At 41.6% G+C, this 13,586-nt stretch overlaps 1 protein-coding gene across 3 annotated transcripts in view; it reads right to left on the reverse strand.

Annotated features, from left to right (window-relative positions):
- The window catches only part of RBMS3 (RNA binding motif single stranded interacting protein 3), a 910,338-nt gene that overhangs the window by 541,411 nt on the left and 355,341 nt on the right, over window positions 1-13,586 (reverse strand). For 2 of the 3 annotated variants that reach the window (XM_074945630.1, XM_074945628.1), the window contains exons 1-2: window positions 1,053-1,256; window positions 488-689 (exon numbers count right to left, since the gene is read on the reverse strand). The exons of the other annotated variant lie outside the window; for it this stretch is intronic. In XM_074945630.1, coding sequence (XP_074801731.1) covers window positions 488-562 — 75 coding nt within the window. In that variant the 5' untranslated portion in view covers window positions 563-689; window positions 1,053-1,256. Of the gene's footprint in view, window positions 1-487; window positions 690-1,052; window positions 1,257-13,586 lie in introns of those variants that run through there. 3 annotated transcript variants of the gene reach the window in all.

The raw sequence follows: 13,586 nt of genomic DNA on the forward strand, positions 1-13,586 counted from the left end.
AGAGCAAACTCCAAAAGATTTACAGTAGGTCAGTGCCTTGTCCACCCCAGAACCACACAGCATCTCAGACTTCACTGATTAAAAGTTTCAGTATCCACTGCGTCTCTGCTAATGGCAAAATGCTTCTGAACACCAAATAAATTGTACAGATCACTGAAACAGTATTTGCATGCCTGATGCTGTCCAGAGCGATCTCCAGCCTATCGCATCATCATGTATACTTGGCTTCGATAATAGTAACCACATTTATTGTAGGAAGAAGGGAATCAAAGGGATTAACTAAAGATAGTAGTCAAAATAAATAAATAAATGCATAAACTCTAACCTTCCTGTTTCTGGCTATTAGCTCTGCCTACATGATACTGAATTCAAGGGGAAAACAAACAAACAAAAAAAAAACCCCTGTAATTTATGCAACTCCACCACCCATCCTTCATATGATATCATATTAACACTGCTGGACAGGCAGGGAACCGCTGTACCATACCTTGGTTTGGAGATAATGAGGGTAGTAGTAAGTGTACTGAGGGTACATTGGTTGCTGTTCCAAGCGTTTGCCCATGTAGCTGGAATCTTTCTCTCCGATGCAGGGAACTCGTTGACAGGGTGTAGTGCCCCAGGCCTTTCTTCCTCTTAAACCACTATTCCTGACAGTACTGATGAGGCTTTCGAGACTTCCTTGCCTTCTACTGCTCAACAAGGTCCAACACAGCAAGAATAAAAACAAACACAAAATATAGTAGAGCTTAAAAAAAAAAAACCCCAACAACAAAAAAAAAACCTTGCCTTGTTCCCCCACCCCCCCCACACACACACGCCCTCCTGCACTCAGGATACAGCGTTTTCCTTCCTAGCCCGCTTGTCTGTAGTAATGTCAATTGCCAGTGTCTGTAGGGGAAAAGTCCTGTGAGAGAAATGAGCAAGACAGTGGAACTCCAACCCGCTTTTCCTCGCTCTCTTCTTCCTCACCCCAACCCCCCTCCCCTTTATTATTTAAAAAATAAAATTAAAAAATATATATTTTTTTTAAAAAGCAGCTTTCCACAGCCTACTTGCTGCTAGCCCCTCTCACGGTGTGACATGGTGTTCAGGGCTTGGCTTGTCTTTCATTCAAACCCCCTCCTTCCAGCCGGTGTGGGTGGAACTACAGCGAGCCTCTCCCTCGAGAAGCAGACGCAGTCCAGAAGGCTGCAGTATTTCCTCCAAGAAGAGACCGCCTGCTTTTCTCAGCCCCTGCTGCAAGCGAAGTCCCGATTCCCTCTGCTGGCTATCTCGGAAAGCAAAGCAATTTTACAGCGGCGCTTGCCGGTGTAACTTGCACCCGGGGAACTTCAAATACCGGCAGTGGATTCTGCACTTCACAAAGTCACAAAACAAACCAGCCAAACAGTAAACCAGGAGCACAGAATTCCTGGGACCCAAAGAAATTGATGCAAAGGATGAGCCTTTAAAAAAAAAAAGCCTTTGATATTTTGTGACGCTGTTAAAAAAAAGAACGAACGAACCCACAAGGTCAAAGAATCTATTAGGAGATCAGCAACAGATTCTCCAACATGGGATTGTTTTAAGCAGAAAACTAATTTGTACAATAATCTACCACGGCACAGCAACAAACAGGGGGTAAAAAGGGCTATGCATATTAAGTGTTCACTTTGACAGATCCAGTATATTAAGACTTGTTTCAGTCATTTCTCTATTTAGATTTATAACAAAGTGGGGGAGGGGATCACCTCTCCTGAGCTTTTCATGACTTTCATATAATTTTAAAAATACCCTTCATGAGCCTCAGATAATCCATCACACCATCCCCTGGCAACATCCCACAGCACCCAGAAGTACCAGTCACACACACTTGTACCATGAACCTTACCGCTGCTCCCTAAAAGCCAGAGTAAAGAGACAGTGCTTGCAAGAGATTCAAGCTGATTCTGACCAACTTAAGCAAAAGTTTTGAATATTACATTATCCAAAGGGACCTGCTTTATATGTATATAAATCACCTGTAACATTTCTGGGCACTGTACAAATAAATAAGTAAATATACTGTGTCTTATTGTGTTTACAAATCCCAGGTTTAAATTTTAAAATCACGTATTCCTTTGACACATCATTTAATTTGTGGATCTGTCTTTAGTGGCCTCACTATTTTCTTTTTTTTAATTTACAATTACTCAGCAGTAGTTTCCTTTGTTTTTATTCAAATCATACATAATATTTCAGCAGGATTGTCAGCTGCTGTATTATCAACCAAATTGATTTTAGAGGAAAAAGTATATCTTTAAAGGGACACTTCTCAAGGCTGGTAAGGTCTAAAATTAGACCTGCCAGCTGTGTTTTGGTTTGTGGGCACACACTTGCATGTGATACAGGCACGCAAACATCACGTTCTACTCTGCTTTGTCAGACTGCTGTTCTTGTAAGCAAGCATGGCATTAAGTTGAGCAAGGATTCATATACATCCCCATAGCCTGCCAGTTACACCAGCAAAAAAGGACAAAGTAGAGAGGCAGAGCAAAAGTGTGATACACATGTATGAATCACTGCAATCACAGAATGCATGGTTTCACTTCCTCAGTAGCTATTTTTTAATTTTAGTACTTAAACAGCACTCTGCGTCATGCAACGGAAGCTGCTAGGTGCTGAGTTCTTTCAAAAATCTGGCTCCAATTGTGGGAGCTGAGCACTTGACAATCTGCCCCATATCTCCAAAGCACTGTACAAATGTTAACTGTTAATTCTCACAACACTCTTGTGAGATGGGTAGGTGATTTTTATTATCTCCATTTTACAGATGTGGAAACAGACTCAAAGAGGCTAAGAGCTTGATCCTGAAACACAAAGTAGGTCCAAAAAGGTTTCTGAAACCGTGATAGCCGTATATCTATAGTGAATCTGACTCTGGAAAGCCAGGTCAGGGGAAGAAAGCCCTGGGTATCCTGGAGTAATGGGATGAAATCATAAATGTGAAAGATTAAATATAAAAGAAAAATCTTCCTGACTGAGATGAGATCAATTTAAATGTGTAATAGACTTTCCAACATTCATAGATCTTTTTTTAAGGCGAGAAAGAACTATTTTGATCATCTAGTCTGATTTCCTGCACACAGGCCACAAAATTTCACCAAAAGATTCCTTAAAACGAAGTACAGGAAGCCCTATCACAAACACTGAAGAGTAGATTGGACAAAGCACTGGAAAAATATATAATACTATAGTAAAGAAACTTGTAATGGCTAAGTGATGGACTACATAACGTAAACAGGTCTTTTCCATCTCTAATATCTGTAATGCTAAGTACAAAACCAAGTCATGCTCTAATCTGTACAAACTAAGCAAACCATTACTAGTAAATTTCCTGTTTCTGCTAGATAGCAAGTATTTACATCAACAAAATGCTTTAATGCCATTCGTATTTTCCACACAAATTAATGTAGTCCAGACATATTTTGGATGAAGACATAATTCTATTGAGTAATTACTGAGTTTAAGGTATATATTCTCTAATTTTCCACTGGTAAGAACTTTCAGTTGCAACTGCTAGTGCTCTGCTAAAGTAGCACAAAGTAAAGGTTCAGAAAGGTTTGTGAAAGTGTGATAGCTATAAAGCTAGAGTGAAACAGCCATTATTAGCCTAATTTTTAAAATCTCAGCCACTCTTTCTGACATCTGTTTGATCATGGAGGTCTAGCTGTCAGCTCAAACTCAACATGGCTAAAACAGAGCTCCCAGGGGTGTGTCTACACTGCCATTAAACACCTGCGGCTGGCCTGTGCCAGCTGACTCAGGCTCACAGGGTTCAGGCTAAGGGACTGTTTAATTGCGGTATAGATGATTGGGTGCAGAATGCAGCCCGAGCTCTGGGACCCTCCCACCTCGTAGGGTCCTAGAGCTCAGGCTCCAGCCCAAGCATCTACACTGCAGCTAAACAGCCCCTTAGCCCAAGCCAGCTGGCACAGGCCAGCTGCAAGTTTTTAATTGCAGTGTAAACATACCTGTCGTCTTCCTCCCCAAGCACTCCCAGCTATCTCCTCTCTTGATCACAGGGGACAACGCCACCATTACCGTGCCTGTCACTGTGGCCCATAACCTGGGCCTCATCTTCAACTTGGAGAAGACCCCTCTCAAGGTCCTCACATCCAGGCTACACCTAAATCTTGCCAGATTCTTTCTGCATAAAATCTCTAAGGGCACGTCTACACAAGAACTTACGGCATGGCAAGCTGGGGTATACATCCACAGAGCTCCAGCGGGCCATGCACTGTCTGTGTGGCCCCTGCCGTTGCACACGACAAGTTCTCTAGTGAGCTTTGACCTACTGCTGTTTCAAACCACTGTACGTCAATGAACACTAGGAAACTTCTAGTCCACCGTAGCAGGACAGTTAGCACATGGCATGCTGGAGCTCTGTAGATTTACACCCCAGCCTGCCATGGTCAGTCAGTCCCAGTAGACATGCCCTAAGATACAGCACTTCCTCTCTACGCAGCTAAAACTCTCCTCATATCATGGCTGGGCAATTGCAACATCCTTGACAAATGCAATCTTGCCCTCTTCCTTCCCAGTCAGAGCGCTGCTGCAAAGAATTTTCCTAGCCTGTCGCTTTGGCCATGTCACCCTGCTTTTTGCATTCCTCCGTGGACTCTCTCTTCTCTGTCATATCAAACATAAGCTGCTTGTCTTCACCTTCAACACCCTTCAAAACCTATCATTCACTACTGAAATATCAATTCCCACCTCTGATTGAGGAATGATGCCAGCCTCTCTCTCTCCTACATGTTAAATGTTGAAGCAGGCACCGTTTTGCTTTCTCTCAGGCAGCCCCTCCCGCTTCAGAGGAGCTCCCTGTAAACATACACAAAGCTAACTCATTATCCACCTTTCAATCCCTCCTTAAAACTCTCCTTTGCCATGAGATGCCTACAAAAAAACATGACAACAGTCAGGCTGCTGGTGTGCTTAGATCGCTGCCGATCATGCTGACCAGTATTGTCTCGCTGTTCCCTTGTACTCCCCAGTTGGTCTGTCTCTATCCATCTCTTGTCTTTTGCCTTATACATGGTTTGTAAATTCTTTGTCTTTTTGTTCTCTGTTTGTACAGAATCTAGAACAATGGGGCCCTGGCCCTTGAGGAGGGATTCTAGGCTCTATGGTGATAAAAATAAATAATAAGCAGCAGCAGCAGACATAATGCAGAGTCAGTCAAGACAGGATTAGGTCTTGAATCTTTTCTGTCCTACTGATCAGCACTATTTTCCATGCACATGGCCATGAGAATGTAGATGCTGATTGGTTTAAGTCCATGTCTATATGTACAGTATTACAGCAGCGAAGCTCTCCTGCCAACATAGCTTCTGTGCACCTGAGCACTTATGTTGGTGTAATTTATGTCACTCGGGGGGGAGGGGTGGAATATTCATGCCCCTGAGCAACGTACATTTTGCCAACATAGGTTATGTCTACACCACAGCCTAAGACACTGTGCAATTGTGCTCTCTTTACAAGCTAACCTACCTACAGTAACTATGGACAAACGTCCTATTGCAAGATCCACCTGGAGAGTGCTTGATTTAGAGCCCACGTATAAGATACAAAAGGTCATGAGTTCCCTGCTCTGCCACGGACTGCCTGCATGACCATGGGTAAGTCACTTAGCCTCTCTGTGCTTCAGTTCTCCCATTTGTAAAGTGGGAATAATAGTACTTCCCTACCCCAAGAGGGGTGTTGTGAAGATAACTACATTGACAACTGTGAGGCGCTCAGATACTGCCATAATAGGGCTCATAAAAGTACGTTAGACTAACAGACTAGTTCAAGACTCAAAAAAGTCTCAGAGGATCAGATCCTGAATGTTTTTCCTATTGAAGACAAAGGCAAGACTCCCATTGATGTCAAAGGCAGAAGAATCCAGCCCTCAGTGTTTCAGTCCCTCTGCATTCTTCCCAAGCCCATTACATTCCCCATTTCTCCTCTAGGGCAGAAGACCAGTGCAAGGTTCTCTACTTAAATTTTACAGGGGAGCTGTGAGCAGAGTAGCCACAGAGGGGTGCCCGCATCCCACCTATATGCTGCGGAATGGATTCCTACCACAGGCCTATACTAAAGGATGGGAAGTGGGAAGGAGGTGGCAGAGGCGTTCACATTTGCATAGATCCAGTGGCCTAAACAACCTGCTTAACCAAGGCAGGCTGGGTGTAGCTGCTATTCCAGGACCTCTGTTAACTGGTCTGAGAAGATGAATTTCAGCTACCTATCCTCTCCATATTCTCTGTGTAGAGAGCTGAAACATTCAAGCTTTACACAGATGGAGTAGACCTCACTTAGTGCTGGATCCTACAAGATGCTGAGCACTTTTAACTCTCACTGAAGTCCGCTCATCATTGGCACTCAGCACTTTGCAGGACTTGCCCTTAATCATGCGACACAGAAGTGAAGGGAATCAAAATGGGAATTTGATATGAAAGTGTGGGGGTTGGGAGAGAAAGGAAGGAAATTCAGTATTGAAAGGAAAAATGCAAATAACCAGCCAAAAAGCAGCCTCGGATAACGCTGCCTCTGAAAGAATACTGGTGATGGAAAATGGAAAATTTCCATTTGCAAAATACAGACATCAAAAAGATCATCTATGACTTGGGAGCACACTGTTTGAATAGATTCCCCTTCATTTTTTGGCCGGCGCATTTGAATAACTGAATCCACTTGCAAGCTGGAATAGCAGTTTGCCTACCAAGTGTTAAGTATAAATGCTACACAAAAGAAAAAACAAGCTGTTCAATCCCAATAAGCAACAGCCGACTAACTTCACAACTTTCTTCTTTCCTACTGGATGCTCATTATCAACTCAATAATGGAGCTAGTCATGAGAAGCTGGTAAGCAAGCCAAGTTCCAGGGCACCTGAAAAGAAATTACCATACACATCACCCAACGTGGGGGGATTTCACAAGACATACAGAGGAAAAAGAATATCTCCAAGAGGAAATTTAGAAATAAAATAAAATATACTGGAACAATCCAACTGTAAATCTGACAGCTACATAAATTCTGAGACAGACGCCAGAAGAGGCACCATCTTACTGATATTAACTCAACCAAAGCCATGTCTGAAAAGCTTGAAGCAGGTAAAAGCTAAATGGCGCACACGCGTGCGCGCGCACACACACACAAAGAAAGAAAAAGCTTCTCTTGGGAGGCAGGGATAGAGGAATTAATTTGGTTTTTCACTTTATAAAATTTAAGTTTTCCCATTTATAACCAGGTAGGTGAAGAGAAAAGAAATGTGAAAAAGGATGCTCCCAGCAGGAGAAAATAATTCAGTAACTTTCTTATTTGCTAAGATGCAGTTCTACACACACACTTTTTCAAAAAAATAATAAAGCCTTGTGTACAAGAAACTACAGTTTTTAGCTTTTAACACAAAAGTCTTGTTGATTTCCACCTACCTGAATCAAGGAGGAATTCAAAGAAATCCTAACCCCCTGCTCCTTAAAAGCAGAAATGTGTATTCCGAGAGCATTAACTTGCATCAAAACAATGTCAAAACTGTCTAAGCAGGAACTAGAGAAAAATGTTCTTGTTTAGCAGCAGAAAGACAGCTGCCAACAACTAAAGAAATATAATAGGTAAAGGAAAAAAAACAACAATTATCTTGGGCTTACATTTTTGACACTGTCTCTGCTTTTATTCTTCTCTATTTACTCATCAAAGCTATTTTCAAAGGAGACTATAGTGGTGCTTGACAGCTTGTTTACAATGGGTTACAAGAAGAATACTGATTTATTTCTAGATCTGTCAAGTTATGCAGTCCAGAGACCTTAAAACTATGTCTATGAACATAGAATCTTGCTATTTAATAGTTCATTTATCAAGCTAATTTGCTTTAATGTCACTGACTGAAATACTAACAGCAATACATACAGATGCTACCTATCTTATGATAGACAGAAGACTTATAAAATTAAAAAAAAAAAGAAGCAGCAGCAGAAAAAACAGACTCAGATAGCCTCCTTGAGCTCTACTCTTAGAGGTAGGTGACCCTCCATTCACCGCAAGGTGGCACTCTCCTGTCCCTCCCCACACACACTTTCTTTGGGTCACTTGAAGGGTACCCCATGGGCCCAGGATCCACATACGGGGAAAACGGGTAAACACATCCTCCTTAGACTACATGATCTCGTCCATAAACTTCTGTTGCTGGGGGCTGCTGAAGGCAGGCTTGTCCCTCACAGAACAGGTCTGATAGAGCTATGCTGCCAGGGAAGCAAGCACAGAGGCACAGGGCCTTCATGATGATCCCTGGAGATCAGTCCAGGGCAAGGAGGAGCCACACAATATTTTCAAGGAGAGGGAAAACTCCACCCCTCTCAAAAGAGTAACAGAGCGTAGAGGTGGAAACATCCAGGTTGAGATCCTTGTGGATATTTCCTCACCAAAGCACTCCTACTGGGACTTTGGATCCAGCCCCAGAAATGGGATATAGAATAAAAATGACTACATGAGATGCTGGTGTTGCCAACCTTCACACGTTTATCTTGAGTAATGGGAATTTATTCCCTGCTTTGTGCCAGACTGGTACGAAGCTCCAGCATTCATGGAATGGGAAAATCCCTGCTGACTGGCTGCCTTCCCCACTTCCTGGGGAAGAAAAGACAATCAGAGCTTCTACAGGAGGCAGGCAGAGTTCTCCCCGCCTCACTTCTCAGAAGCCCAGAGAAGTTTCTAGATAGGCGAGGGGGAGAGAAAGCACCCAAACTCCATTTTCACAATAAATGAGGGAGGTTGAGGGAGCTTAGGGTGGCTTTTGTCCTCCCTCCTTCCGTCTCAACCCGTTCCTCCCCCGTCCTTTCTCATCCTCTCCAATGCAGCAACACCAGGCCTGGGAAAGAGAGAAGAGAACCCGGCTTGGAGGTGTGCCTCCCCCTCCCCCCACCACCCAGGTCTGGGAGGGCGTGAGAAAGAAGAACTCCTAAAGCTGTCACCCCTTCCCACTCTGGGATTGGGAGAGGGCTGTGAAGATCCCCTGGAGTTATAGGAAGAGCAAAGATGTGCTGGGGGCCAGGGACAAATGTGAGACTTGGGGGAGGAAATAGGGGTACAGGGTTTTTGTGTGGCTGTGTGGACAGAGTTGCTGTGGGGGTTTCAAAAACTGATCTGTGGCTGGGGATGCATAGTTGACTGATGTAGCGATGTGCTGGCCAAAATGGTATTTCTCACTGCCATCACTAATTGGTATAAACTAGCCATACTAGTTGTCACACACACATTGGTGATGGGGGCAAGGAGAGTTCAAACACATCAGAAGACCGTTCAAAAACATTTTTAACTTATGACCATTCAAGGTAAAGTGGCCCATTAACACCTCTGCCACTCTACCTTGAAGGGTCCCTTAGAATATGGGCTAACTACTTGTTCAACCTCGCATTTAGCTATGGCACTCAGAGTACCTTTCCCAGACCTGAAGAAGAGCTCTGCGTAAGCTCAAAAGCGTCTCCCTCTCACCAACAGAAGTTGGTCCAATAATAGATATTACCTCACCCACCTTGTCTCTCTAATATCCTGGGACCAACACGGCTACAACTACACCACGTACAACACTGAATCTAACTTAAAGAGAAAAGGAGTACTTGTGGCTCACTTCATCGGATGCTGTAGCTCACAAAAGCTTATGCTCAAATAAATTTGTTAGTCTCTAAGGTGCCACAAGTACTCCTTTTCTTTTTGCAGATACAGACTAACACGGCTGCTACTCTGAAACCTGAATCTAACTTGTGACTTTGGAGCTTGCAGGGTTAGCAGTACTGGAATACTGTCCCATTTAATTGGCCTTTAAGTCTATCTTCTAATACTTTAGCACTTAAAATCAACAAAGCTCAAAGATTTCTATTGACTGTGCTGTTTTTCCACGTTTGAAGAACAGCAGAGAATGGCAGAAGGACGGGCAGGGCGTCTTCTGATTGATTTCAGAAAACACAGTGAATTCACCCGAGAACCTGGCTTCATTGATACCTACTTTTTGCTAATATTTTCTGACGGATTCACTCTCTAGTCTGAAAAACAAAAATTATATGATCAACAAATTGTAATCAGCCCAAAAAGCTCCTTATATTGAAGGAATAAAGTTATAGGCAAACATCCTTTTCCTCTATGATCTAACCAATACAATAAAAATAATAAATAATAACACTGCCTTTATCTTCTCTCTATAACTCTTCATTTTAAGGATCTCAAAATGCTTTACAACCATTAAATCAATTGAAAGGCATGAGGGAATTATGTCAGTAACAACCTGTGAGACAGGTGGTATTACGATGTGAGAGTTTCCAGTCTGTAAGGGTGGTGGACTGGATAGTGTTTCCCTTAGGGAACTGTCAATGCTTCTCAAAGGCTGTCAAGGTTCCTTCCCCACTCTGAATTCTAGGGTACAGATGTGGGGACCTGCATGAAAACCTCCTAAGCTTACTTTTACCAGCTTAGGTTAAAACTTCCCCAAGGTACAAATTAATTTTATCCTTTAACCCTGGATTTCCACTGCCACCACCAAACTTTAACTGGGTTTACTGGGAAATGTAGTTTGGACACGTCTCTCCATCCAAAATCCTCCCAACCCTTGCACCCCACTTCCAGGAGAAGGTCTGGTAAAAATCCTCACCAGTTTGCGTAGGTGACCACAGACCCAAACCCTTGGATCTTAGAACAATGAAAAAGCATTCAGTTTTCTTACAAGAAGACTTTTAATAGAAGTAAAGGAATCACCTCTGTAAAATCAGGATCGTAGATACCTTACAGGGTAATTAGATTCAAAACATAGAGAATCCCTTTAGGCAAAACCTTAAGTTACAAAAAAGACACACAGACAGGGATAGTCATTCTATTCAGCACAGTTCTTTTCTCAGCCATTTAAAGAAATCATAATCTAACACATACCTAGCTAGATTACTTACTAAAAGTTCTAAGACTCCATTTCTGTTCTGTCCCTGGCAATAGCAGCATACCGACAGACACAGACCCTTTGTTTCTCTCCCTCCTCCCAGCTTTTGAAAGTATCTTGTCTCCTCATTGGTCATTTTGGTCAGGTGCCAGCGAGGTTACCTTTAGCTTCTTAACCCTTTACAGGTGAGAGGATTTTTCCTCTGGCCAGGAGGGATTTTAAAGGGGTTTACCCTTCCCTTTATATTTATGACAAAGGCTGATACATGGTGGAGTCAATTGTAGATGAATGGACTGCAAGCTCTTTGAGCCAAGAGGAAGACTCATGAGGACAGTGGCCTGATGGCAGAGAAACACAAGTGAGGACCCCTGAAATCCAAGATTGGGCCATACCAGTCAAGTGACACTGTAGTATCCTTTAGTATGTTACTCATTACTATTCCAAAACTTTGAGAAAACATTACAATTTCAAAGTGATTAGAATATATGCCTTCCCACGATCATATTTCTTGTAGTAGCACCAAATCATCACAGATTAGCAAATATTGTAATCTGTTCCAGTGGCTAAACCATTTTTCTACAGTCTGAAAATGCAGTGTCACTACTGTAAGCTGTAGGGTGTTCGACTAATACTGTAGAATACTACAGCTCTATTTTATAAGGAGAGAATTTTCCAAATCCCACCTCTCTCATTCAAAGTCCTGCTTACCAGTGTCTTTTCTTCATTCTCCCAGTTTATTTAGAATCATTTTGTAATCAGGAAACATGAGATTTTTTTTCTTAAGGAAGTTTATTTCTGCAGGTAATGGAAGACATAAATATGCTGCCTGTTTATTGAGACCTATAAACACTTAAGAACACAGGCAATTAATTGTCATTGAGAGAGTAGCCGTGAACATGGAGGTTTTCTAGAGTATAACTACAAGTTCACCCATCACATAGAAACATAGCCTAAGGATAATCAGGAACAATAGGCCTTAAAACAGGGAATTCAATGAAAATGGCTCACTAGTGGGCAGGGTAGGGTTATGAATAGAGGTTAGCAGGAATAGATAGACCTCCAGACTAGTTTAAAAGGAGTCATCTTTTCTCCTAGACTAAGCAAGGTTTTATTGTGTTTTTCCTTTACTGAACCTGGTTTTGTTTAATTGCCAACAATAATACTTCACAAATCAGCTTTTTCATGCATTATGGTTTAGTGGTTAAGATCCAGAACTGGAGGTTTGTCTACACAGGGAAATTTACCAGCATAATTGTACTATATCATTGTACCTCTACAGTTTTACCAGCATAACTCCCCATTGTGGACATACTGGAATAATTATGCCAGTAACTTTCCCCACATGAACAAGCCCTAGGTATCAAGAAACCTGTGTTCTGTTGCCACCTCTACCTACTGTATGACCTTGAAGAAATCTTTTCCCCATTCTATTTTCCTTTCCCATTTTTGTCTATCTTGTCTGTTTAGACTGGAAGCTCTTCAGGGCAGGATCTTTTACTATATGTTTGTACATTATCTGGCACATTGGGGCTCCCTTGATTTTGGTAGGGCACATAAGCACTACTGTAATACAAATTATTAATGTTACTCAGTCACGATTCTTGACAAAAATGAATGATGGAGCTGTGCATGGTCACTTCAGGGTAAGTTTCACTACCATGAAATATAATATTTTCAATATTTTCCCCACTCTTCTTCATCTGCTACTAACACTATTAATTGTGAGAGAGACCTCCCAACTCTCTCTGTCCCCTCCCCTTTCCCACCAAAGAGATTAAGTTTGTCCACCAAATGATTTGTTCACACAACTCTGGCTGGGAAAAAAGGCCAAAATAAGCCTTCCCAAACAATTTCAGTTCCTGAATCAGACTTTTTTTAAAAAAAAGACAGTACTCTACATCAATATTCTATTTTGGCCCAGAGCTGGTTAAAAAATGGCCTGTTTTGAAAATGAAAATTTAATTAAAATGTTTTTTGTTCTTTTTATTTTGCTTTTAAAAACCAAAACCACAAATAACATTAAAACTAAAAAAAATTTAGTTTAATTTAATTTGGTTTAATTTTTGGTTTCGTGATTTATGCTTTTTCCTCCCCACCAGCTCTCTCTCCCCATCTTTTCAATGTCAAAATGAAAAAAAAAAGGAAGGAAAAAGGAAGACAAAAGGAGGGAAATTAAGATTAAATTAAATTAAAAAGTGAATAAATAAAAAAAACTCTACAACAGAAATTGTTCAATACAAAATTTTTGCAAAAATGTTTAAACACAAGATCAATCCTTTTTAAAAAATGTGCAGAAAAAGGTTTTCAGGAAAAAAAATACCATTTTCAACTAGTTCTGTGTAAGTAACTGCAGTCTCTTTTAAATTGATCTGTCAGGGTAGGAAATGCAGAACTGCTTTTTGGGTTGTCTACAGTTCTAGCCAAATAATCCCTGTATTTATTCACAGATTATACCATTCAAAGTATTTTGTAAACAAAGAAAACATACAAGGCATAGTTAACCAGAATCTCGGACATTAAAAAAATGCTATTGTTTTCTTTCCCGCCTAAACACAATCAGGAAGGGAAGTGGAAAGCACGTGAAAACACTTACTTGAGGCTCAAGAGCAATGTTATCAGCATGGAAAGTTTCTCATTGTATGAGAAGAGAAATTAAGTGTCTAC

Source organism: Natator depressus, chromosome 2 (assembly GCF_965152275.1).
Source record: "Natator depressus isolate rNatDep1 chromosome 2, rNatDep2.hap1, whole genome shotgun sequence".
Taxonomy (NCBI): Eukaryota; Metazoa; Chordata; order Testudines; family Cheloniidae; genus Natator; species Natator depressus.